Source organism: Vipera berus (genome assembly GCF_964194415.1).
Source record: "Vipera berus genome assembly, chromosome: Z".
Classification (NCBI taxonomy): Eukaryota; Metazoa; Chordata; class Lepidosauria; order Squamata; family Viperidae; genus Vipera; species Vipera berus.
The window spans coordinates 102449587-102473561 of NC_138205.1; the positions used below are offsets into that span (position 1 = coordinate 102449587).

Below are 23975 nucleotides of genomic sequence, written 5' to 3' on the forward strand. Positions count from 1 at the left end.
CTAGCGCAGTTCAGTTGAGGGTGGCATCTGTTAGATTGGTCCATAAGGTAGAAACAATTGGGGAATGTTTGCCATGGGATTTTGGGGCTAGGCCGAATCAGTTGTAATCCACCAAAAGGATACTGAGGTGCTCACCTGCAAGAGATGTTCACACCTAAGTCTCCCCAAGGTTTTTACCAGAACCTTCTCTTTTTAAAACAGAGGCTTCCCATTATGGAAGTGGTCAGAGTCCACATGTTTGGTCTATTGGTGGCTTTTCCCAGTGAGATTTTGACTAGTCAGGGCAGCAACAATTAGACTAAACAATTTCCCTTTATTCCAGAACTCTTTAATATCTTCAAGGATAAAGTTACAGAACTCGCCCATTTCTCTGAACAACTGATCTGTTACAGAATATAAATGTTTTCATTGTTTGGCAGAAGAATACATAGCCAAGTTACCATGGCAAGTTAGTTAACAATTCACTATACTGTAGTCACAATCCAGGAATGTCACTGTTTCCATGGAAAGACTCAGAAACAGTATACAGGTAGTCCTCAGTTTATGAGTACAATTGAGCCTGAATTTCTGTTGCTAAGCAAGACACTGTTGTGAATTTTATGACCTTTCTTGCCATAGTTTTCAAGTGAACCCCTGAAGTTGTTAACTTAATAATATGGCTGTTAAATGAATCTGGCTTCTCCATTGACTTTGCTTATCAGAAGGTCACAAAAGGTGATCATATGACCCTGAGACACTGCAACTGTCATAAATACATGCCACTTGCTAAGTGGCCGAATTCAGATTACATGACCATAGGGATGCTGCAACGGTGGTATGAAAAAAATCACAGGTCACTTTTTTCAGTGTTGTTGTAATTCTGAATGGTCACTAAACGAATGATTGTAAGTCAAGGACTACCTGTATATTATGGCATTATACTGCAAGTTTTATAATGTGCATGTGATTATATCTTTATTAAAAATAGGATAACAGTGGGATAAACTTTCTTATCACTATTGCACTTATGTAGCACAAACTAATTTACATATATATTTTAATTGAATATGGGAGATTAGCAAAGTTTGATATAAATAGATAATTTTTTTGCAGACAGAAAAATATTCAGCACCTCTTGAAGCTATATTATATTCTTTGCCATGTACTAGTTCGTACAAGAAGGAATACATTATGTCTTTCCTAGAATCCATCTTTCACTTTTTTTAACATTTGAAATAAAATTTATTTCTGTAACTAATATTTCTTATTTTTTTCCAAATCTACTATAAACATACACAATTACTAAATGCTTGTAAAACTACATTGTTGTGTCTTTATTTTTATCTAGCTCTAGCTGGGCACCTTTTTCTTCCAACTGTTAACGGAGAGAGAAAAAAATCCAAGCAACAAATTGATAGTAGGATGTCTACTAGTGACTTAGTGTATTTTACTGTGATGCAGTATAAACCCTGTCATCCTTATTGTTATTTTGCTGATGATTGGAAAACTAGCAGATTCTATAAATTGTTAGTGGCAATTCTAACACCACTTGTCTTTCCTCTATGAGTTTGAAATCTGACAATAATGCCTAAGTTTATTTAAAATAAGATTAAAAAACTAGGACTACTAACGGACTACTAATAGAAGAAGATACTTTTTCCCACAAATCTCAGTTGGAAAGAAGTGTGAAGGCCACTAACTTGGATAGCTTTAAAGTGGGATTGGATAAATTCAGGGAGGGCAGATCTATCAAGTATTAATCTTGTAGACTTAATGTGACCTTTCTGGGTTGGGCAGCACACCTCCAAATACAGTATGGGCAAGCATACGGAAGTAAACACAGAAAACGTCAGAACAAAACAATACAGAAGAAACTGGTAAGTATATTTAAAATTGTCCCAAATTTCATGAGCATTTATAGCATTACAATCATTTCCAATCCTCCTGAGAAATTTCAGACCTCTGGTTTGCATCATTAGATGCAAAAATATAATCTTGAGATTCATGGTGTGTATACACACACACACACACACACACACACACACAGAGAGAGAGAGAGAGAGAGAGAGAGAGAGAGAGAGAGAGCGCTATTTTTAGAGAAGGGCAGATGATGGATCAGATTTTGGTTAGCACGTAATGGTTATTTTATTCATCATTGCTATATTTCAGCACTATGAGTGGGAGTGACATTTTCTGCTCTCTTACCAAACAACCCACCTGCTTTGGAGTATTATACATTTTTGCATAAGTGCATCAGGCATTTGTTACTCCATCTCAAGTAACTCTCTTTCGGATATACTTATTTCATATTTTTGGTTCCTCCCACAGCTAATGGAATGGGGGAGGGCACTAATAACAAACACACAGTGGATGCGTGGATGCTCCTGCAGGAAAAAAAAATCCCTCAGAAGGTCATGTTTGCCCCAGTACATAAGGGCTTTTGTGTCTGGAGGCCCTCTGCTTGGCCTGCTTCGGAGAGCACCAAGGTGCATTTCTCTGTCTCTCCTGTTCAGCCACTTTAACAGTCCCAACAGTCTGGAGCGAAACCAAGCCAGTACCAAGCCCTCCCCCCCAGACTTGAAGCAGCTCCCTGGGCCAGAGAAGGCGGGCCTGGCTGCGCATAGACCGACCCCCTTTTACAGGCCTAAGTCTCTCCTTCCCTCGCGTTTGTTTCTAAAGAAGGAGGAGGGAGTGATGCTGCTGCTGCTGGGGATAGTTATGCCAGGCGGGAAGGCGGGCGGCGGAGGGAGGAGGAGCAGCAGCAGCAGCAGCAGCAGCGAGAGGACTGCACTTGGCTCCAGCCGCAAGGAGCAATGCTGCGCCGCGGAGCAGGATACTGGTTCCAGTCCCAGAGCAAACCCAGCGGAGCGGCTCTTACCACCCTCTTGCTGACAGGTTGGTCTTTGCAGAGCCCCTGGTTGGGCCCAGCCCTTCCCGCTTAGATAGCGCATCTTCCTTCGGTCACGGCCTGCCACACCGTTGCTTCTCATGCCCGACCCTTGTCAAGCGGCGGTTGGGGTGTCCCTCCTCGTCTCTGCCTTGATGCCAGCCTTCTGCCGCTGCGCCTGCTGCCGCGGCTCGCTGTTTTTTTCCTCACGAACAGATGTCCGCCCTTCCTGAAGCAGCTGCCCCGGGAGGGTTCAAAAAAATTTCGGGCAAGAAAGGAGGGAGCAATCGAGATAGTTGCCTGTAGAAGGCATTGCCTTACCTGGCCAGATGCCATTCCCTGCCCTCTTTCATAACATCAGGGCATATTATAGAAAAATGTTTTTTAAAGATGTATTACTGGTGGGTTTTTTTACAATAATGGAAAAACACACAAACGAGCAGATTACTGTATAGAGGAATATATTTAAGGATCAACCCGACCTAGAATGATAACACCTGATGTGTTTAAAGTATATGCAGAAGCTCCAATAATTTTTGTAATCCTACATTTCAAAGAAAATTGTATGGGAAATGTGTGTGTGTGTTTTTTTGAAAAAGCGTAATATGTATGCAGAAGTGTTAAAATCTCCCCATTTCCCCCCCCCCCCCATATAATTCTAAACTCTGAATTTTGATTGTGTTCTGTAAAGGCTGATGGATAGAGGCTGCTTTCCTCTTTTGCAGATCAGACAACCCATTAGCAAAGCTTTCTATCATTCCTGAGCTTGGAATAACAGGCACATTTTTCCATTCTTGGTTATGTGGATGCAAGCTGAGCATTACCAGCAAATGGAAAGTATCCTGCTAACCAAAAAAGGAAAACACATGTAAATGCTTGTCTAAGGAAACAAAGACAGAGGACAAGACCTTCATAAAAATAAATGTTGGATGGAGTAAATTCAGAATAACAACAACCTCAAATATTGGGTTAATTTGTTTTTTTTGCTCCTACCCCATGGTTAATTATTCACATTCTAATAATATATGATGAATGCTGTATTTATGATTAAGTAATTGCCTGTAACATTATGATAAGAGAACTAAGGATACATAGTGTTAACTCTTAAAGTAAAAGAAAAAAAATATAAAGTGGTATATGCACTTTTGACATGTATTGCCTGTTTTTTCAGGTAGTAAGAAATCAGTGGTCCATGCTATTCAGTGCTGGCTAAATTATAGCTCTCTAGGGATGTTCTGTCATAATTGATATATAAGGCATGTGCTGTATCTTAGAATGATGGCCTTCCTCAGTGAACCAAATGCCTTCTTTTTTAATTGTAATTTTATTAAAAACTTAAAATTACAACAGTAAACTAATACAAACTAAAAAAGAATAAAATGAAAAAATAGAAGATGCAGTAATAAAAAAGAAGTAAATAGGGGAAAAATTAAGAAAAAGAAATGTATAAAGAATTTACTTTCCCCCCTAAACAAGTATGCACAATTTTAGTAATTTAACACCTTCTCTTAAAATACAACAAATGGTCTCTTCTTAGCATATCCTACCTTTTATCTATAAATCATCCTTTAAAACCCCTCATTTCAAGTCTTGATGTCAGCAAAAGTTCATTAAAGGTCAGTAGAGAGGTAATAACATACCTATTTTAATCTTTATCAAGTACACCAACTTTATATTCCTTTCTTTTTACTTTTAACAATCTTAGTTTTTAGATTCCTCAAATAATGTTGTAGAATTAGATTTATTTTCATTTTTTCTTTGTTCCATTTCATAAAAATTTTAAAAGCGTTAACAAGTCCCTTTTGTAAATCTAATATAGGAAAATGATCCAGATTTCTCTGCTGGATTGTTACTTGTTGAATCTAAGTGCTCTTCTTTAACTGCAGTCTTTGGTTCCTTCTGCTTCCCTCTAGCATTCAACTCAAAGACCCATTCTATCAAATTTTAAAAAGAATTCAAAACAAAAGCATTTTTCTATGGGAATTAGTCTTAAATTTAATTCCAAAATCTTATTTCAAATCCACTTGGAGCCTTAATCCATTTGTAACTCTCCAAAATCAAAGTTCTAACTCTCCTTTTGCTATTTATTAAAATTAAGTCCTTAAAATTGATGACAGCTTTATATATTACACCTATTTTTCAGCAAGCTTTCAGTTTTAAATCTTGTAATGAATGTACATAAAATGGGAAGATCAGTTTCTGCAAAACAGGAGAAACAGCTTTGAAATTTTAGTACAATATTGAATATATGGAGACTTAGCGTTTGCATTAAAATCCACAAATTCTCAAAGAAAAGTAACCAAATACTTCAACAATGATTCCTTCTTCTGTAATTACAAATCACAATAAAGATGAAAAGACTTGAGTTATCAAAGTCTACGAATGAGAGAGTTAACAGTTTTTTAAAAGCTGGGTTACACATGGTATGTATACGAGTTATTTTATTAAAATTAGAAGTTAGAATTTGGAAAACATTGCATATTTTCTTACTCAAGTATATAAACAGGTACTTTAATATGAATTTATCAGAAATACGTGATCCTATATAAGAAAATCAAATAAAATAAATGAAGTAAATTATAGTAGTTTAAACTAGTAGTATAAACTAGCTTTTTTCTTGTATCTCAGCAATTGTGTTTCTTCTGTATGCTTAACATTTCATATTTTTATAAGATTCTGTCACTGATTTGGTTGCATGCAAATAGATATTTGACTGTAAATATCTCTATCCCCAGGCCTTGGCTTTTGAATAATATATGCAAAGAATTACACAACAATTTTTAGACAATCATCTCATTCAGCAGAACACTGAATGTTTACAATATCCTTTTATCTAATCATAGAACATTGGAAATACTCGTGATCTTGTTCATGAGCAAAACTGATTTCAGCGCTGGCCTTCAAATCAGGGTTGATTGTACTAAAACACTTTTGTAAGCAGGGTGTGTGCACATACTAGCCAATAAGTTCAAATCGAAAGGATAGCCTAAATGTGGTGCCTGCAATTCTAATAATATTTCCAATCTTTTTGGGAACTCATTTCAATTTTTTAAAACGTTTTGTGAACAGTCACAGAATTGCTGCTTATTTAAGGATTGGTGAATCATAAAATTTATTGCATAAACACCCAAAAGAATTTCACAAAATACACTCCCTTTTAGAAACCTAGCCATTCTTCCTCTTCTCTCTCACACCCCAAACTCATATTCTTTTCTCCATATGATGTCTAAATGTTTTGCTTGTTTTACACACACATACATAGTGCATGCATACATATCTATACAGTCGGGCACAAAATGTATACTTCATTAATTTTTCTACAAAAATACATATTTTTGTATTAACTTCTGTAATCACAGTGTAGTGGAATAGTATGAAAAAAATCAATATACAACATACAAGAAAAATAAATGAAGTACGGTATGCATAACAGAATGTTGGAAAATAGTAAGGATGCAAGTGATAATGCAACACCTTACCTATATCAGCCACAAGGAGACAGTATACAACTGTTTTATCCTAGATGGGGATTCTTCAGTCAGCTCTTTCTATGAAATTCAAATATACTTGAGAACTGAATGTATGGACAATTGCACTTTAGATGATTTGGTGCAATGCATTAACTTCAGGAACTGGTCTTGGAGTTTAGTAATGTTTTAGGAAGAAATATATAGAATCTATTAGAAAAGTATATCAGTTCATTTTCCCCCAAGCTATCAGTGCAGAAGAGAGATGAATATTATTTTAAGTCATGTTCCCATGTACAGTGTTGTAAAAGACTTCCATACACACACCCTTAGAAGGAGCGGATTTTTTCCTTAGTTTTTATCCAGTATGTATTGTGAGTGGTGGTCTATAAGTACATATAAATAAAGTTTAAATAAAAAATACAGCATATAGGATAACTTGAAAATCTAGTTTACTTCCCAGGCCTGGGATTGATGTGTGTCATTGTTTAATGACCATTGTTTGTGTATGTGTTTTTATGTGTGTGTGTGTGTGTTTTGTTAGCTGATTTTATTGCTGATTTAATTATTTGATTTGTTGATTTAATCTTGCTTGCTATTATGGTTTTTGTTTTTAAAGTTTTTATTGCACCATAGTCCACTGGAGTTAAGCAGTCAATACATTTGAATAATAAATAAACTGGCAAATTGATAAAATTGGCATGTGGTTGCTTATAGTATGGATGCAATTTTAACACATGTGTAAAGACTACTTCCATACTTAACTATAGAAAGAATCCATTGTTATTCTCCTACCAGTGATGGTGAACATATGACACAAAGACAGTGAAAGCAAGGATAAATTCAGCTATACTTTCTTTTATATATCATATCTTTAATTTCTTTGTCATTATTTCTTGTTCCTTTGTTGCATTCTCTAACAGAGACTGTGGATATTTTGAATATTTTCATTTGCTGGATTTTTGCTATCTGAATTACCGTATTTTCCGGCATATAAGACGACTGGGCGTATAAGACAAACCCCTACATTAAATTATAGGGTTTGGCCTATACTTGCCGTATAAGACTACCCCTCTTCCAACGCACACCAAATAAAAATTAAAAAACATCAGATTTGATTTTAATATGGTAATTTTAATTCAAATGCTTATGACATGCAGGTACTTAGTAGGAAAACTGTCACTTATAAACATAAGGCTGTTTGTCATCAAACATGTAAACATAAAACAGTGCAAGTGGATTAAACTTTTCCTAATTCACTCTAAAGCTTTCCCTGCGCAGACCAAATGGGAGATCCGCTCCAGGTTTTCCAGCCAGCCTGCCCAGTTCCTGAGTCAAATGTGTCCTTAGAGCTAAGCAGCTGCTCTGACTGCTGCATTCCCCACCTGCCTTTCAAGTTGGGATAGACTGCAGCTGCTCTTCAACTTTAGAAGGAAAGACGCCCAGACCCCAGCCTGTAAAAAATCACAGACTGCAGCTTCTTCTCCAATTGGTCCCGCTTTCCCTGCGCAGACCAAATGGGAGATCCGCTCCATGTTTTCCAGCCAGCCCTGTCCCTAAAGTTTCAGCACCCAGCATATAAGACGACCCCTGACTTTTGAGAAGATTTTCATGGGTTAAAAAGTCATCTTATACACCAGAAAATACGGTATAGTCACTCCTGCATTTGTCTGTGTATATCAAAATATGTGCTTGTGTGTGCAGTGTGATTGGTTTGGAGATTGGTTCTTCTTTTATAGGGTTGACAGAGATATTGCTCCCATGCTGATATGTGATTAATGGCAATTTTTGTGAAGTTGGTAGATTGGTCCCTGCTATAATTTGTATAATGCTTGTGTTTTCTTAGTTTTTCTATAATTTGTAAGATGCTTATATTTCTTAGTCATTATGACAAAAGTGTATAGGATCTTAGAGAAACTAGGCACTGACTTGTTAAAATAATATCTTGATTCTACATGGTGGTAAGAGAACTTACTTTGCAAACTAGTTGTAAAAAGGTGTTCAGGTCAAAAGTACTGGCTTGAATGATAATTCTGAAATAACACAGTTGGAAGGGACTTGGAGGTCATCTAGTCCAACCCCCTGCTCAGGCAGGAAACCCTGTACCATTTCAGACAAATGGCTGTCCAGTCTCTTCTTAAAAACCTCCAGTGTTGGAACCCTACAGCTTCTGGAAGCAAGTCATTCCAGAGATTAATTGTTCTAACTGTCAGGAATTTCTCCTTAGTTCTAGGTTGCTTCTCTCTTGATTGGTTCCCATCCGTTGCTTCTTGTCCTGTCTTCAGGTGCTTTGGAAAAGGGGTTGACCTCTTCGAATTGAATTTAAAGGAATGTTTTGAGATAAGAATATTACTATATTCCTTTGTGTATCACACAGATGAATAAGATACTTCTTAGTCATGATCAAAATCTTCTAGAACTGTGGTAGATTTTAGTAGACATGTGCATGTAACAACATAGAAATGAATGCTCCAACTACAGATTACTATGTCTTTTGCCATTAGCTATCAAGCTTCCTTCCAGAGACAAGGACTAATTAGCCAGGAATTATTCTTTTATTATATGCAAAATAAGTTTAACAATAACAGACAATTGATGGTCTCTGAGCAGGTGGGTGAATGGTACAGAATTTTATTGTCTTCCTGGACTATGAACTGGAGGTAGTCATACCAAGGAATAGAACTACATCTCTAGTTAGTACTTTTATAGGAGGGAAGTAAAGGTTACAAGAATTTCAGTATTATGTATTCTGCTCTACTATGAACAGGGACTACAGGATTGTAAAAAGGGAGTTGTTCTTGTATTATAGTCTATAGCAGGGCTTTTCAACCTTTTCACCCATTGTACCACTTTTAGGATATGGCACATCCGAGTACCAACAGTCGCCTAGCAAGGTGTCAAAAACTTGATGACTCCTCCCCCCCTAAAAAAGTAAAAAAGTGATGAAGTACAGGTAGTCCTCGACTTACAACAGTTTGCTTAGTGACTGTTCGAAGTTACAATGGCACTGAAAAAAGTGCCCCCCAAGCCACAGCCGAGCACGACTGGTTTTTATTCTCCCCCCTCTGCTGGGTGGTTGCAGCAGGTTTTGGTCACTTCACATGACTCTGGGTCACTGTGACTGTCATAAATATGAATCAGTTGCCAAGCATCTGAATGTAAATCACAAGACCCTGCAAAGATGCTGGAGCCTGGCGCTGATCCTGGCGCTTCCACTGAGCCCTGACAGCCCCAAATAAGCGCTGATCAGCTGAAAAGTGGCACTGATCCTGGCGCTTCCGCTGAGCCCTGAGAGCCTTGCAGCTCCAGCCATCTCTCGCTCAGGCTTGTGCGGTGCTGCCACCGGTTCAGCTCATTCCCCTCCCCCGCTACCACTTTTCTAGGATGGTCGCATACCACCTGCCAGGTGCCAATGTACCACAGGTGGTACCCGTACCACTGGTTGAAAAGCCCTGCTCTATAGAATGAGACCAAAGGGACACAGTGGCTCAGTGGGTTAGGACGCTGAGCTTGTTGATCAGAAGATCAGCAGTTTGGCGGGTCGAATCCCGAGTGCCGCGTAGCAAAGTGAGCGCCTGTTACTCGTCCCAGCTTCTGCCAACCTAGCAGTTCGAAAGCACGTAAAAATGCAAGTAGAAAAATAGGGACCACTACGGTGGGAAGGTAACAGCGTTCCGTGCGCCTTTGGCGTCTAGTCATGCCGGCCATATGATCACAGAGACATCCTCGGACAAGTGCTGGCTCTTCGGCTTTGAAACGGAGATGAGCACCGGCCCCTAGAGTCGGAAATGACTAGCAGCACGCATGTGCGGGGGAACCTTTTCCTTTACCTATAGAATGAGACATCTATATATAGGCAAACTTGAGGCAGAAAAACTCTTGTACATTTCCTCTTACTCTTTCCATGAAAAGGGCTTGATCCCTATATAAACAAAAACCAGTTTGCATCTGTTTATTACTTTGGTAGTTGGCTCCTTTTTTATCAGTATGAGAAGTGATTCTTATACCTAAAATCTGATAATTTTCAAATATTTTACACTTTTTCATTGCACAGTACCCTTTGAAGAAAGGCCTTGCTTAAGATTTTTTCTCATTTGATCTCATCCTGTCTGTTGAAGTTTATTGCAGTTCTATGCTTTCCTTGATCTCTCATCCACAAAATTCCTTCTGGTTAAGCTTGGATTTTTCTGCCTTTAATGGAGTCATGAAGTATCCATGATTCTGCTCCAGAACAAGAATATACAAACATTTTGAAATGTCTTAAGCTTTTTCTCCATTGTTTTTGGCATAAACTACTCCAAGTTCTATGTCTATCACTGGAGATTTTAAAGAAGAGATTGGACTGCCATTTTGTCTGGAATGGTATAGAACACAGGTCTGCAACCCGCGGCTCCGGAGCCGCATGCGGCTCTTTCAGCTGTCTCCTGCGGCTCCCAGTCCTCTGCCATGTGCAGTCCAAAAAAAAAAAGTGGGACTAAAAAAGTTCAACCAATCAATTCAAATATGCAGGGTAGTTGCATATCTCGCCTTGGCTCCACTCTTCAGTCAAATCCTGTTCTGCGCATGCGCGCATGTGCACACATTGTTTGTGGCTCCCAGTTTTTCCTTTTGTGAGGGAACCGGTTCCAAGTGGCTCTTTCACTGTTTCAGGTTGCTGACCCCTGGTATAGAATCTTCTCCTTGAGCAGGGACTAGAAGACCTCCAAGGTTCCTTCCAACCTTGTTATTCTTTACTCAGTCTTAATGACCCTGTGATGCAGAGACTAATGCTAACTTTCATATTTCTACAGTTTATTTTTATTTATTTATTTTATTACATTTCTATACCGCCCTTTTTTTGCTGAGCAAAACACTTTCCAATGAGGGCAAGTTGTACCTGACATCATGGTTTCTGTTTCAGCAGTGTCCATTTGGGATGCAGTTTAGTTTTAGAATTGCATAATTTAGAAATGGACTTTTTTCTCAGATTCTTCTTGATTCAGCTTGTAATCGAGTTCATTAACTTGTTTCAGTGGTATTTTAATTGTTAGGCTTAGTCATCCCTTTGGGGCATCTTGCTATTTCAACTAACTGTGAAATTATTCATTAAATATATAATGAATCTTACCTGTTACTTTATTGTATTGTCATGGAGGTAAGTACTCAAGATATTAACAGTAAGCAATACTGGATATATTTTATCAATAGATTTATTTTATAGAGATCTCCTATGTATAAGATCCTTAGTTCTCTGCTCTGTATGTGTTTTAGCAAATTCTGCCAGGCAGCAATATGATACCAGTGTTTTACATTCATTCAGTGTGTCTGTGTTTAAGCCATAGATTAAATTATTTTAAAAGATGATTTGACTGGATCCAGGGATAATTTGGGCATCATCCGTTTATCTCCCTGAGATAAGCTTGTTACTTACCCATCTGTGTGATACACAGACATTTTTCTGAAAAAACACCTGCTATTCCTCTGTCTTCTTCTTCTTCTCCAAATCCATACTATGATAGATATTTTTAATCTATTCTTTCAACATGGTTTTCATGGATGCTGAAGGGAAAGTTACAGGAATTACACCCAGGAGTTTGTCCTTCTGGAGGTATGTTTTCCTGTCTATCTTGGCAATAGAAAATTTCAGTCATGGCTACTGCATCCAGAGCTACTTGTAGAACCAATTACAGGTGAGCTACCCAATGTTTGTTTTTAAAATGGTTTTATGACTTTGCTCTGAATGCTGCAGATTGTACATAGTTTATTCAAAACATCAAAATCTCAAGAATATTATGGGTGAAACCAATGTTTAAGAAATACACATGACTTTTGAGAAACCGTATTAATGTTAGATTAACAATAATAGCTCAAACTCCATTTTTGAGACAAATTGGAGAAGAATTTAAGCTTATGACATCTTTAAGTGATCTGTTCTTAGGTGGTTTTTTAAGGCCTTAAGCTTTACCTTAAGCTGTTCATTTTTAAATTTCTTGGAAACAAAAATATTCAGTAAGATATTAGTAACTTAAAACAGATTTAGTAACATTCTTTTTTTAAAATATCAGCCCCTATGAATTTATTATTAAAGGAGAATATAGCTCAGGTTCACATGAGGGGTCATTGGTGCTCTCTAAGCTTGCTTGTTTTCTTGCAGATGTTTCATTACCCAAACTAGATAACTTCATCAGTGCTCATTCATAATGTTATCTAGTTTGGGTAATGAAACATCTCAAGAAAACAAGCAAGCTCAGAGATCACCAAGGACACCTCACCTGTGAATTTCTTTCTTATTCCTTACCATGTACAGAACTGAAACATTGTGCCTGAGCATCAGACTATGGTGTATTCTTAGGAACTTTTGCTTAACTACAATAAAGTTAGCAATATACCAGTATATATTTCCAATGTCTTCCATTTGGCTCCTTCTTTAAGTGATAGCAGCTTAATCTATGTAAGCAATTCCATCCATGGCTTGTTTAGCATTATGTATGAACTAAGCAATCTCCCTTGTTTCTTTTCCAACAAGCCAAAGATAAGAATCTGCCAAATGAAGTGTTTTCTGACTTATGGCCTTTGACTACTGAGAAACAGTTGACCTAGTATTAATTTATTTATCTTGCATTTGTTTTCCTTTGGAAAGCTTTTTTCTTATACCCTACTGCTGGCGTAAATGGAATGATTAAAGGGAAGACAAAGCACCTCATCAGATATATTAGCAGTAGCATTAAGGCTGCTGAGAAAAATGGTGAGTTTAGGTATTTAAATGGGATTTATCAACTTCCTGCAATATTCTGTGATAAATCACTTCTGTTGTGTTTTACTGACAATGTGTGCAGATAACAACAAATATATAAACATCTAATCTTCTAAATGTTGTTTTTGTTTGCTACTAAATTTTCAGTTAAATTATTTGTGGTTTTCCTCATTCAAATAATGGCCCCGTTTTAAAATATTGCACATTCCTCCTTACTGGCATCTCCTTAACCACACTAGTAAACTGGTGAGTGAGTTAATTTGTTTATAATACTGCTTATTCATTTTATTCCCATTTATAGATCTTGTCTCACTTCATTTTAGGAGATATTTTAAATGTCAGAATCAATTAGGAAAAATTGTTTCTATCATTTAGGCTTTTAATTTTTTTGTGGTTGTTAGCGGTCTTACATAAAACAAATTAAAATGGAGAAGAAAATTAGAAGAATAAAGACTTGAGAACTAAATAATTAGTGCACTACTTCTAAGAATACCTAATTAAATGCTAGAATCTTAAAAGTATGGTTTGGGGAAACAAATGTTTCTGTAGAATAACTACATATTTGTTCAGTTAATGAATTACATACAGTACTGGTGTGACTTATAAAATAAAATAAAGCAACTTCCTATGACAAGACAACATGTCCTATAATGCAGTGGGAAAACAGACCATCCCAGAAAACTGTGGAATGCAGCAAGAACTTCATGATAAAGCTGGAAATAGGTAAAAGAAAAAAAAGTTTTTTCATGTATTTGAGATCATAACTAGAGATGAAAGAAAATCTGTAACATTTGACATAGGACTTGATTTAATAATAACTGCTAATATCTAGTTTAGGATTAATTTGGCAGATTAATTTGGGAGTATGGAAACCCCTAATCGTTCTATAGCATTTTTAGAATAATATCTGAAGCATTGCATAATCACCCTATGCTGATGAAGATTAATGAACAGCAAATATAGTTGGACTACCCTTCATTTCTGCCTAATATGCTCAGACCATCAGATAGTATGGTCACCACATTATTTTAATAGTGATACTGTTGGAACTATGCTAATGAAATTGTCTGCTTTGATTGGAAACATAACTACCTAATATGAAAACATTATAGAGGAACAGCTGGATTAGAAAACATGAGAAAAATCTGATAATGCAGTATATTTAATTAAATGCCTGGGAGAACTTGCATTTATATCAGATGTGGAGAACAATGTTATATTTCTCCTTCTGTTTTTGAGATGAGTTGGAAAATGTCTAATGTCTGTTTATTGGCATGTGGGGAGTGACTCATCTGATGTAGGAATTAAAATCTTTTGAATTAATTTGTAGGGTATAAACTCTGTGGAATGGCTTAGTGGCCTAGAGGTGAAGATGCTTACCTCCCACTCAGAAGGCTGAGAGTTCAATCCTAGGCAGGGAACTGATATTTCACTACAAGAGAAAATATCTGCTGTGAACTTTGCGTAGGCATCAGGAAGAGCATCTGGCCAGCAAACGCTCAGCTCCATTCAGTCACCCCGACCCCACCTCACAGCAAGGGATTACAGGGTTGTAAAAAGAACTCTGTGGAATAAAGCAAGACTTGGTATTTAGGATGCATTGCACAGTGGGATTCAATGAGTTGATCCTGCAGCATAATCTTATGTGCTTGCAGAATTATAGGTCTGTACAGTAGAACCCTCGTAGGTCTCCCATAAGAGAGCATTGTTCTCATCAGCCAACTTATGATATTCCAGAGCATCTACTCGGGATAGAAGAAATCACTCATGAAAGGATTTCTAAGGATGACATGGAAGATGTGGATTTTGTGTAGTGTGGTATAGGCAACTTGCAGTGTTCACTCCATAGGCTTACTGTTAGGTAATTTCATACTGTACGTGCAATGGCCTATTTGTAAAAGCTTCTACAATTTATCAGCTCAGATTTCTCTTATGACTTGTATGTTTCTTAACTATAGGCTTTGCCTGGGACAGACGGAAGACACTGTCAGATTTGCTTCTAGCCCAAGCAGCGTATCAAAACACAAGATTGTTTCCAATATGTATGGATTATACCTAAACATTCATATGCTTGACAGGTTACCCAGGGCACTACAGGTACTTAAGATCAACTGCTTAGTGACCATTTTAAATTTGTGTCAGGCCCAGAAAAGGGTACTTGCAATCCTGAACCTGCCCCATGGTCACATGGTTGCAGTTTGGGTGCATAGGAAACATGCTCGCTTTTATAGCCATTTGCTGTACCCTGCATTTTGGCTACAATTTATAAGGGATTTTTAAATAAAAAAACAAAGTTTACTTTTGGTTTCTAGCAAAAAAAGCCCATCACAAACAATGGGTTTGCTTAATGACCACAGTTTCCTTTAATGACTGTAGCATTCACTTGATGACCACCACATTTACTTTACGACCAATGTAAAATTGGGCATAGTCCTGTAATAACTTGCTTAATGACTGGCATAATTTATGACCACAATTCTGGGCTCAATTATGGTTGTAAGTTGAGGACTACTTGTATTGGCTAGTCAACTGAAAAATTGTGCATTTAAAATAGGTTTAGCTTTACCATAGGTGGCAAGATAGCTGAGTATCCTAAGCTATTAGGATGACCTGGGTAATTAGAATTATTCTTCACTCTCAGTGGAGTCAAATTGAAAGATGCTTTGTTATGTGTATGAAAGATTAACTAACAACTTATTGTTCATCTCAGATAAGTCATAAATATTGTATCTAATGAATAATGTATTTCAATTATTTTACACATTACATTTTCTGTGTATCTTTGATTCAGTCAAGGGGGTAAGAGGAGAAATTCACCTACATACGGTATATCTTAAAACACAGTGAATAGAAAGTATATATTATCTTCCAGGTTTATTGAATGTAATAACCTAATTGTACCTGCTTCTTACTACCACTTGTCAATAGCTTTCATTGTTGAACTTTTAGAAACCAACTAAAATTTTGTCCTCTTTTATGATATAGCAGTTTTAAAAATAAACTCAGTCTTAATATAAAAGAAGTCAACAAATGATAAAAGAAGTTTGTGAAATGTTGATGCAGTTGATACTATAGGCATTGATATGACATGGGTAAAAATCAGAATTTAATTTAATATTTCCACATTATTTATATTGAATTACTGAGAGATACCTCAATGGAATCTTCATGACCTCTACATGACTGATTTTAGATTGATTCTATCTTGCTTTTCTTTGAATACAAAGTTTTATATTAATCACATGTAACACGTTTATAAGTAAACAATAAAATAGTTCAGTGAGAGTAAAAGTTAAAGAATGTGTTTTCATTAGATTTTTTTACTGTCAAAGATTTCCTCACAGATTTTTTATAAAACTCCATTTTTTTTTATTTTATGTAAGTTATTATTATGATGCTTCAAACAGTCAGACTGGCTTTGGCATTTTTCTCTACTTACTCAAGTACTTGAGATAGGTAGATATGGATTATTATTATTTATTTATTTAGACTATTATTTAGGCTATTTAGATCAGGGGTGTCACACTCGCAACGTCACGTGATGTTTTGTGACGTATCGTGACTTTTTTTCCATTGCCAGCAATGGGGTGGGTGTGGTTTTGGTATGATGCATCTGGCCCGTGGGCCAACTGTTTGATACCCCTGATTTAGATTATTCAAAACCCCCAAGAAAAATAATACTGAAAAGAGAAGAAATAAAAGCAATATAAAACATGTATCTAATGTTTTCATACATATATATTCATGTATGAAATTTTACAGTTTTAATAAAGTGTAACCATAGATTTTGTGTACTTAAATGCTTATTATTCATGCTGATCATAATGCAGATTTAAAACAGATGTATATGCCCTTCTATGTGATAGCTATCATAATTGTGCCCCCAACCATTACTTCTCAAGTTGAGAGATGCCCTTGATGATCTGGAACTCATCAAGGAATATAAGCTACATTTGTTAACAATTATATATAGTTCTTGAACGGTTGATAATAAAATATTGTTAACAAGAGGATTGTCAGGAGTAGGGAAAGAATGCATTTAGTCATAAATTACAGGCTTTCTGAAAGTTCTTTCAAACAGAGCACTCTTTTTGTTCTGCTTCTTTGTGTTATTTACTTTTAACATACTAAGACTGCTTGTAACAAGCATAATTGGAAATAAAATTGATTGCAATAAGACTCATTTCATAATAACTACATGAATTGAATAATACAGTACCATGAAAATGCTTTTCTTCTTTTTACCAAAGTATTCAAAAATGTAGCTGCTTTGACATCTCTCAATATGTTTTACTACATACAAAGTGACTTGTAAATTGCTTCTTGGGTTTTATATAATTAAGATTGAAATTCTAAATTGTTCAGTATTAGGAGCTACATACCTGAAGAAGAGCTGCGAAGATATCTAAAAAAGGCAACAAGAACTTTGGGGTTTGTGTTCTATGTCATATTTTTCAGCTTGTTTTTTAATGAGCATATATAATCACTATTTTCCATGGATCTATTTTTTCATATTGTGTCCTCTTCTATTCTCCTGCTTTCCAGTGTACACAATTTTCTCTAAGGTGCATTCTGATCGAAATGTTTATCCTTCTGCTGGAGTTCTCTTTGTTCATGTTTTGGAGAGAGAATATTTTAAAGGAGAGTTTCCTCCTTATGCAAAGCTTGGTAAGAAATGTTTACAATTGTAAAGCCATATAAAACTGATAGAGCTTCCATTTTAACTTGTCTTTATAAAGATCACATAATCATCAGTTTCTCTACAAAAGGTGTAGCGCGAAGGCTATTGGCTATGTGTGTATAGGAGAGAGTGAAAAGATTTAACTCTCAGTAAAAATAGCACTGTTAATTTGATATGAAAATATCTTTCTCTTTCTGATTAGATTTGTAACTGACACATTTAGTAGCATGAATTTTTTGGCCTGTAGACTAACTCTACGTAGCATTTAAAAGCCTCCAGTTGTTCTTGGGTATCACCTCTTTTCCAATTTGCATTTAATAAAAAATACCTATTGTGATACATGTTATTATTCTTATTTCCATAAAATCAGATCAGACTATTATAGCAAAATTAACAAACACACTTTAACATATTTAATATTTGTTCCTGTAGAGCAGTGGTTCCCAAGCTTTTCTATATGCTGCACCCCTAGAATGCTTCTGATATATTCTTGTATCCCTTACAAAAGTTTGAAATAATGGCAATTAAATTATGTATACACACTATAATTTTGAAATTTCTAAACCCAAGTTTTCATACCCCCTGGAATATTGTCTTGGACCCCCAGGGGCTGCAAACTTCACCCATTGGGAACCCCTGCTGTAAAGGGACATAGCAAATCCTTCACAGTTAATGGAACAACCTCATTTAAACAGCAGTGCCCACTTAATTAGGGTTAAGTCCAATTTAATATTGATACTGGCATTTATGAGGTATTAGGAGTCAATGGCTGTTGCTGAATATTCCATTTTTATTTTTGTTTTCAAATATTTCATTCTTGTTGGTCACAACTCTAAAGAACTATAGTTATACTTTTTGGGGGTTATTACCACAGTGAAAATTATTAAGATTCTAAATAGTAGGAATTTATCATTGGATTGAGCATAAAAATGTGGTATTCTGATGATTAAACAGTATCTTTACATGGATTTCTTATTTATCCAGGTGAGATCAACAATGATCCCATAACATTTAATACAAACCTAATGGGCTACCCTGATAGACCTGGCTGGTTGCGCTACATCCAAAGAACACCATATAGTGATGGTGTGCTCTACGGATCACCAACTGTAGAAAACATGGGCAAGCCAACTATCATTGAGGTATTTACTTTGCAGAATGTTTATTTTTAAAAATGCATTACACATTTTGTTAGAAACATGCTACCAGGGATAATGATAATAGTATAAACACACTCACATTCCATTAAAAGGAAAGGTCAGCAATGTTGAAAATTACATTTCAGTGTCTGTTCTATTGAAAAACCATAGCTGTTAAATGCAGAGATATTGAGTTGCTTTCAGTACTACCAGCTTTGATGAAAGAACTACAAGACTGAAAGAGGACTTATTCTAGGTATGTAGATAAAGGATTTTATCTTAATATAATTTTTCATGTATGATTAAAAGAATCATATTACTTAAAAAAACAGTCAACTACTAGGTCCATTAATACCTTTGTGTTGCTTAGTAAGGTTGTGGAAGGGGCGTTGACCAATACTGGAATGTCCCATAGTTCTCAAAATTTCTTCAGTCATATTATAACTGAAAGAAGAATAGACTGTGCCCCCCACCCCCGACATAGATTGTTTCTCTGATTTTCTGTTCTTCAATAAGAGAAGATTAAATGAAAACATTATCTGCAGCAAATTTAAAAGAACCATTATTGTTTACCATATTCCCCTTTATGAAATGTAATAATTATCATTTTACTTTTTCCTCCATTACTAGATCACTGCCTATAACAGACGCACCTTTGAGACAGCAAGACATAATTTAATTATTAATATAATGTCAGCAGAAGGTATGTCGTCAAGAATTATCTCAGCATTTTGGATGTTTCAGTTGATAAATAATATGAATTGGTTAAGTTTTACTGAATAATTAAGAGGGCAGTTCGGAAATAAACCTCCATTTGATTATCAATAACAAAAACTCGCAGATACAGAACTTTTATTATACACGTTAGAAAACTACAAAGTTACATTACTTTGCTACATAATCACCATTTAAATTGAGGCACTTGTTATAACATCTGACAAGGTTTGAAATTCCTTAGTAGTCACTTGGTGCCAAATCTGGGCTATGGGTGTGTGTGTGATGAAAAACATCCCAATGGAACTGCTTCAAAAGTTCTTGGGTGCGTCTAGTAGTGTGCAGGTGAGCATTATTGTGAACCAACACCACATTGGAAGTCAGCATGCCTCGACACTTGTTACGGTTGCTCGTCGAGTTTTTGTAACGTTTCACAGTAGACGTCTGAATTGATGGTCGAACCATGTTCCATGAACTTCACTAGCAGCACTCTTTTGGCATCTTCACATTTGATGGGATTTTCTATGGCACCAGTTCCGGTGTAGTGTTGGTTCACAATAATGATCGCCTGCATACTGCTACAGCTAGATACACCCAAGAACTTTTGAAGCTGTTCTGTTGGGATGTTTTTGATCGTCCTGCACAGCCCAGATTTGGTGCCGAGCAATTACTACTAAGGAATTTCAAACCTTATAAGTTGTTATGACAAATGCCTCAATTTGAATGGTGATTATGTAGAAAAGTAATGTAGTTTTCTAATGTGTATTTATTTCCAAATTGCCCTCATTAAAGGCAAAAGTAATGGGAAAAGGATATTTGACAGTGTCTCTTGTCATATAATCATATCTCTGAATTATTAACATTAATGGTATCAGTTTGTATTTTCACAATATTTTTATGTATTCATTTATATACCTCCTTCATTATTTTTTATAAATAACTCAAGGTGGTGAACATGTCTGGTACTCTTTCCTCTTATTTTCCCCACAACCACAACCTCATGTGGTGGGTTGGGCTGAGAGACAGTGACTGACTCTTTCCAAAGTTGAATATACTCTGGTTAGTTACATCCAAATTATGCAAGTCATGGCCTATTGCTAAATGAGAATGAAGTAATGACTTTCTAGTATTGGTTCAGAAGCAGTGCATGAGAGTTGCCAGCACAAATAATCAATCCTTGGGTTGTAGCACTCGTGAGTCTTACAACCATGCTTAAGAGGCTAGGCGTTTCTTAGGTATGTTTACATTTATTCATGCAGATAAAAGGACAAAATACTATACAACAGTTCATTTAGTGACCATTCAAAGTTACAGCAGCACTGAAAAAAAGTGATTTATGATCATTTTTCACTCTTACCACCATTGCAGCATACACACGGTCATGATCAAAATTTGGACGCTTGGCAACTGATTCATATTTATGATGATTGCAGTGTCCCAGGGTTATATTTTGCAACTTTCTGATAGTCGAAGTCAATGGGAAAGGCAGAGTCATTGAACAAACGTGTTACTAACTGAACAACTGCAGTGATTCACTTAACAACTGTGGCAAGAAAGATTGCAAAATGGGGCAAAAACTCACAACTTTGTTGCTTTGCAACACAAATTTTGGGCTTAGTTGTGATTGTAATTCAAGGATTATTACCTGTATTTGTGATTTACTAGTCCATCTCTTTCAGAAATTTGAAAAGGGCTTAAGACACAATTTTTTTTTTGCAATTAGATCTTCTTTTGCCGTATCAAGCAGAATTCTTCATTAAAAACATGAACGTAGAGGAAATGTTGGCCAGTGAAGTTCTGGGAGACTTCCTTGGAGCTGTGAAAAATGTATGGCAGCCTGAGCGCCTGAATGCCATAAACATCACGTCAGCTCTTGATAGGGGAGGGAGAGTGCCACTTCCTATTAATGACATGAAGGAAGGGTAAGAAGGTATATTTCTCTGGTAGCAATTATTTATTGAGCAGCTTAGTATTTATTATTAAAAGCACATTGGTAAAAAGCAGTGGTGGTACCTGGACTAATGAATAATTAATTAACAATTATATAAATAATTAATAAATAATAATTAATTTTGTGAGTCTAATCCAACTCTCTGCTAGAAGGAATTATTTTTTAAAACCTGAGGATGTAGGAAGGAGAGACCTGATGATTTGAGTTCTGATTGGATGATGTTTTGCCCTGGCATGAAGCCTGACTCCAGAGTAGAATGGGCATTTCAGGCAGTTTCAAGACAAAACTGGAAGCTGTTTTCATTCACAGAAAGAAAGTGTAACAATTGATTAATTTAAAGATTGTCAGTGACCATCTTAAAACTGATTCCACTTTATTTTTCAGTGTCTATGTTATGGTTGGTGCAGATGTTACATTCTCTTCCTGCTTACGAGAAGTAGAAAACCCACAAAATCAGCTGAGATGCAGTCAAGAAATGGAACCTCTAATAACTTGTGATAAAAAGTTTCGTACTCAGTTTCACATAGATTGGTGTAAAATTTCTTTGGTGAGTTATTAAATGGAGGTATTTCAGAAAATGTAGCTGCTCAATGTTTAAAATATCATTAGGAAGATGAATTGGGCAAATACATTTAGGAATTCTGTAATGAATTTCATTGGATAGGCATAATTTCTATTACTTGCAGTCTTAATGTTTTTTCATGTGCCTGTTTGGAAAATTTGTAGTCCTTGTCTCCAGTATGCCATTTGGTGACTGATGAAAATCTAACTTGTTGAAGAAAGATAAACTGGTAATTTATTGTTCTTGTTAATTCTATGGTTCTGCATTTTGTTTTTGTTCTGTACAGTCATGTCTGATTCTTGGAGACAGCCCGAACAAGTTTTCTTGGGAAGGTTTTTCATAAGTAATTTGCCATTTCTAGGGCTGAGAGAAAGTGACTGGCCCAAAGTCATCCTAGTATCCGAGGCAGGATTAGAACTCACAGCCTCCTGGTTTCTAGCCTGATGTCTTAACCACTATACCAAACTGTTTACTATTATCCAAATTTCAAATCTGTTTTACTTTTATTATGGAAACTGCTTAAAAGCAAAGATGCAAATAATGAAACAGTATACTGTTTCATTATTTGCATTTTTGCTTTTAAGCAGTTTCCATAATAAAAGTAAAACAGATTTGAAATTTGGATAATAAATGGCTTTGATGCACAGTACTTGGAAGCAATCCGAGAAAAATAATTGTACATAGACCCATGCATGTAGAACAGGGGTGTCAAACTCGCAATGTCACGTGATGTGTTGCGACATATCATGACTTTTTTGCCATTACTGGCAATGGGGTGGGTGTGATTTCACTATGATGCATCCAGCCCCGGGGCTGGCAATTCAACATCCTTGATGTAGAGTGAGTAATTTTCTTTTAAAAAAAATCATCAAGATTCCTTCCTAGCATCTCCAGGACAGATACAGTACTGTTGGTCAGAACCCCTGAACTAGACATACCCAATTCCTGTAACAGTTCTTCATATGTATTAGCCTCCAGTCCCCTAATCATCTTTGTTACTCTTCTTTGCCCTCTTTTTAGAGTCTCAGAATCTTATGTTGTGGTGACAAAAATTGAATGCAATATTCTAAATATGGTTTAACCAAGACTTTATAAAGTGGTACTAGTGCTTCATGTAATCTTGATTCTGTCCCTCAATCAATGGGCAATTGTTTCATGCAGTATAGGTAAAGTTTAGCAAAAGCCATTGTATTTGTAAGTCTGGGAGAGGCTTGTTGTTGCAATAAACTAACTAACAATTGATTAGCATGCTTTTAAATTACAATTCCTAGCTCATGCATAGAGAGTGCCTACACATAATGTTAAGATTATTTATAAATCATAATGTATTTAACAAGTCATTATATCCTTATTTGTACATCAAGAAAACAAACAAACCACACTATAATTTAAATGTAGGGGTGAACCAGGCTACGACAGTCCAGAAATCTAAACAGAGTTTTCAATAGTGGTGAATAGCGCCAGCTACTGGGCCACACAAACAAGCAAAGCCCCATCCGCGGGATGCAGGCAGCACACAAAACCACGCCCCTTCCAGTCCGCGGAAAAACCTCTCCATGAAGCCGATCCCTGGGGCCCAAAACGTTGGGAACCTCTAGTGTAGGCTATTTCTATCTTGATTCATTTTCTGGTACAAATGTCTGGTCTTTGAGCCTTTAAGAAAACTGGTTCAGTAAACTAATTTCCTGTAATATTTTAACAGACCTTATGTTGTGTATTAAAGTAATTGGGTAGATTAAAGTATCTTATTTTGGCCTCAACAGTATTAAAGTTGAGAAATCAAGATTTTATAATGAGCAATATAGCGGTCATTTATAAATAGACAAACTTTTCCCCTAACCATTTTATGAGAGTGCCAAGTA

The 23975-nt window shown here is 36.2% G+C and overlaps 1 protein-coding gene across 3 annotated transcripts in view; it reads left to right on the forward strand.

The window, feature by feature from the left end:
- The first annotated feature begins 2725 nt into the window (after positions 1-2725).
- The window catches only part of SGCE (sarcoglycan epsilon), a 35497-nt gene continuing 14247 nt past the window's right edge, over positions 2726-23975 (forward strand). For all 3 annotated transcript variants that reach the window (XR_014028533.1, XM_081344160.1, XM_081344159.1), the window contains exons 1-6: positions 2726-2874; positions 17612-17734; positions 18732-18889; positions 19517-19589; positions 21324-21522; positions 21936-22098. Coding sequence is in view for 2 of the 3 variants with exons in the window: in XM_081344160.1 (XP_081200286.1) it covers positions 2793-2874; positions 17612-17734; positions 18732-18889; positions 19517-19589; positions 21324-21522; positions 21936-22098 (798 nt within the window). In the remaining variant the exon portion in view is untranslated. The remainder of the gene's footprint in view (positions 2875-17611; positions 17735-18731; positions 18890-19516; positions 19590-21323; positions 21523-21935; positions 22099-23975) is intronic.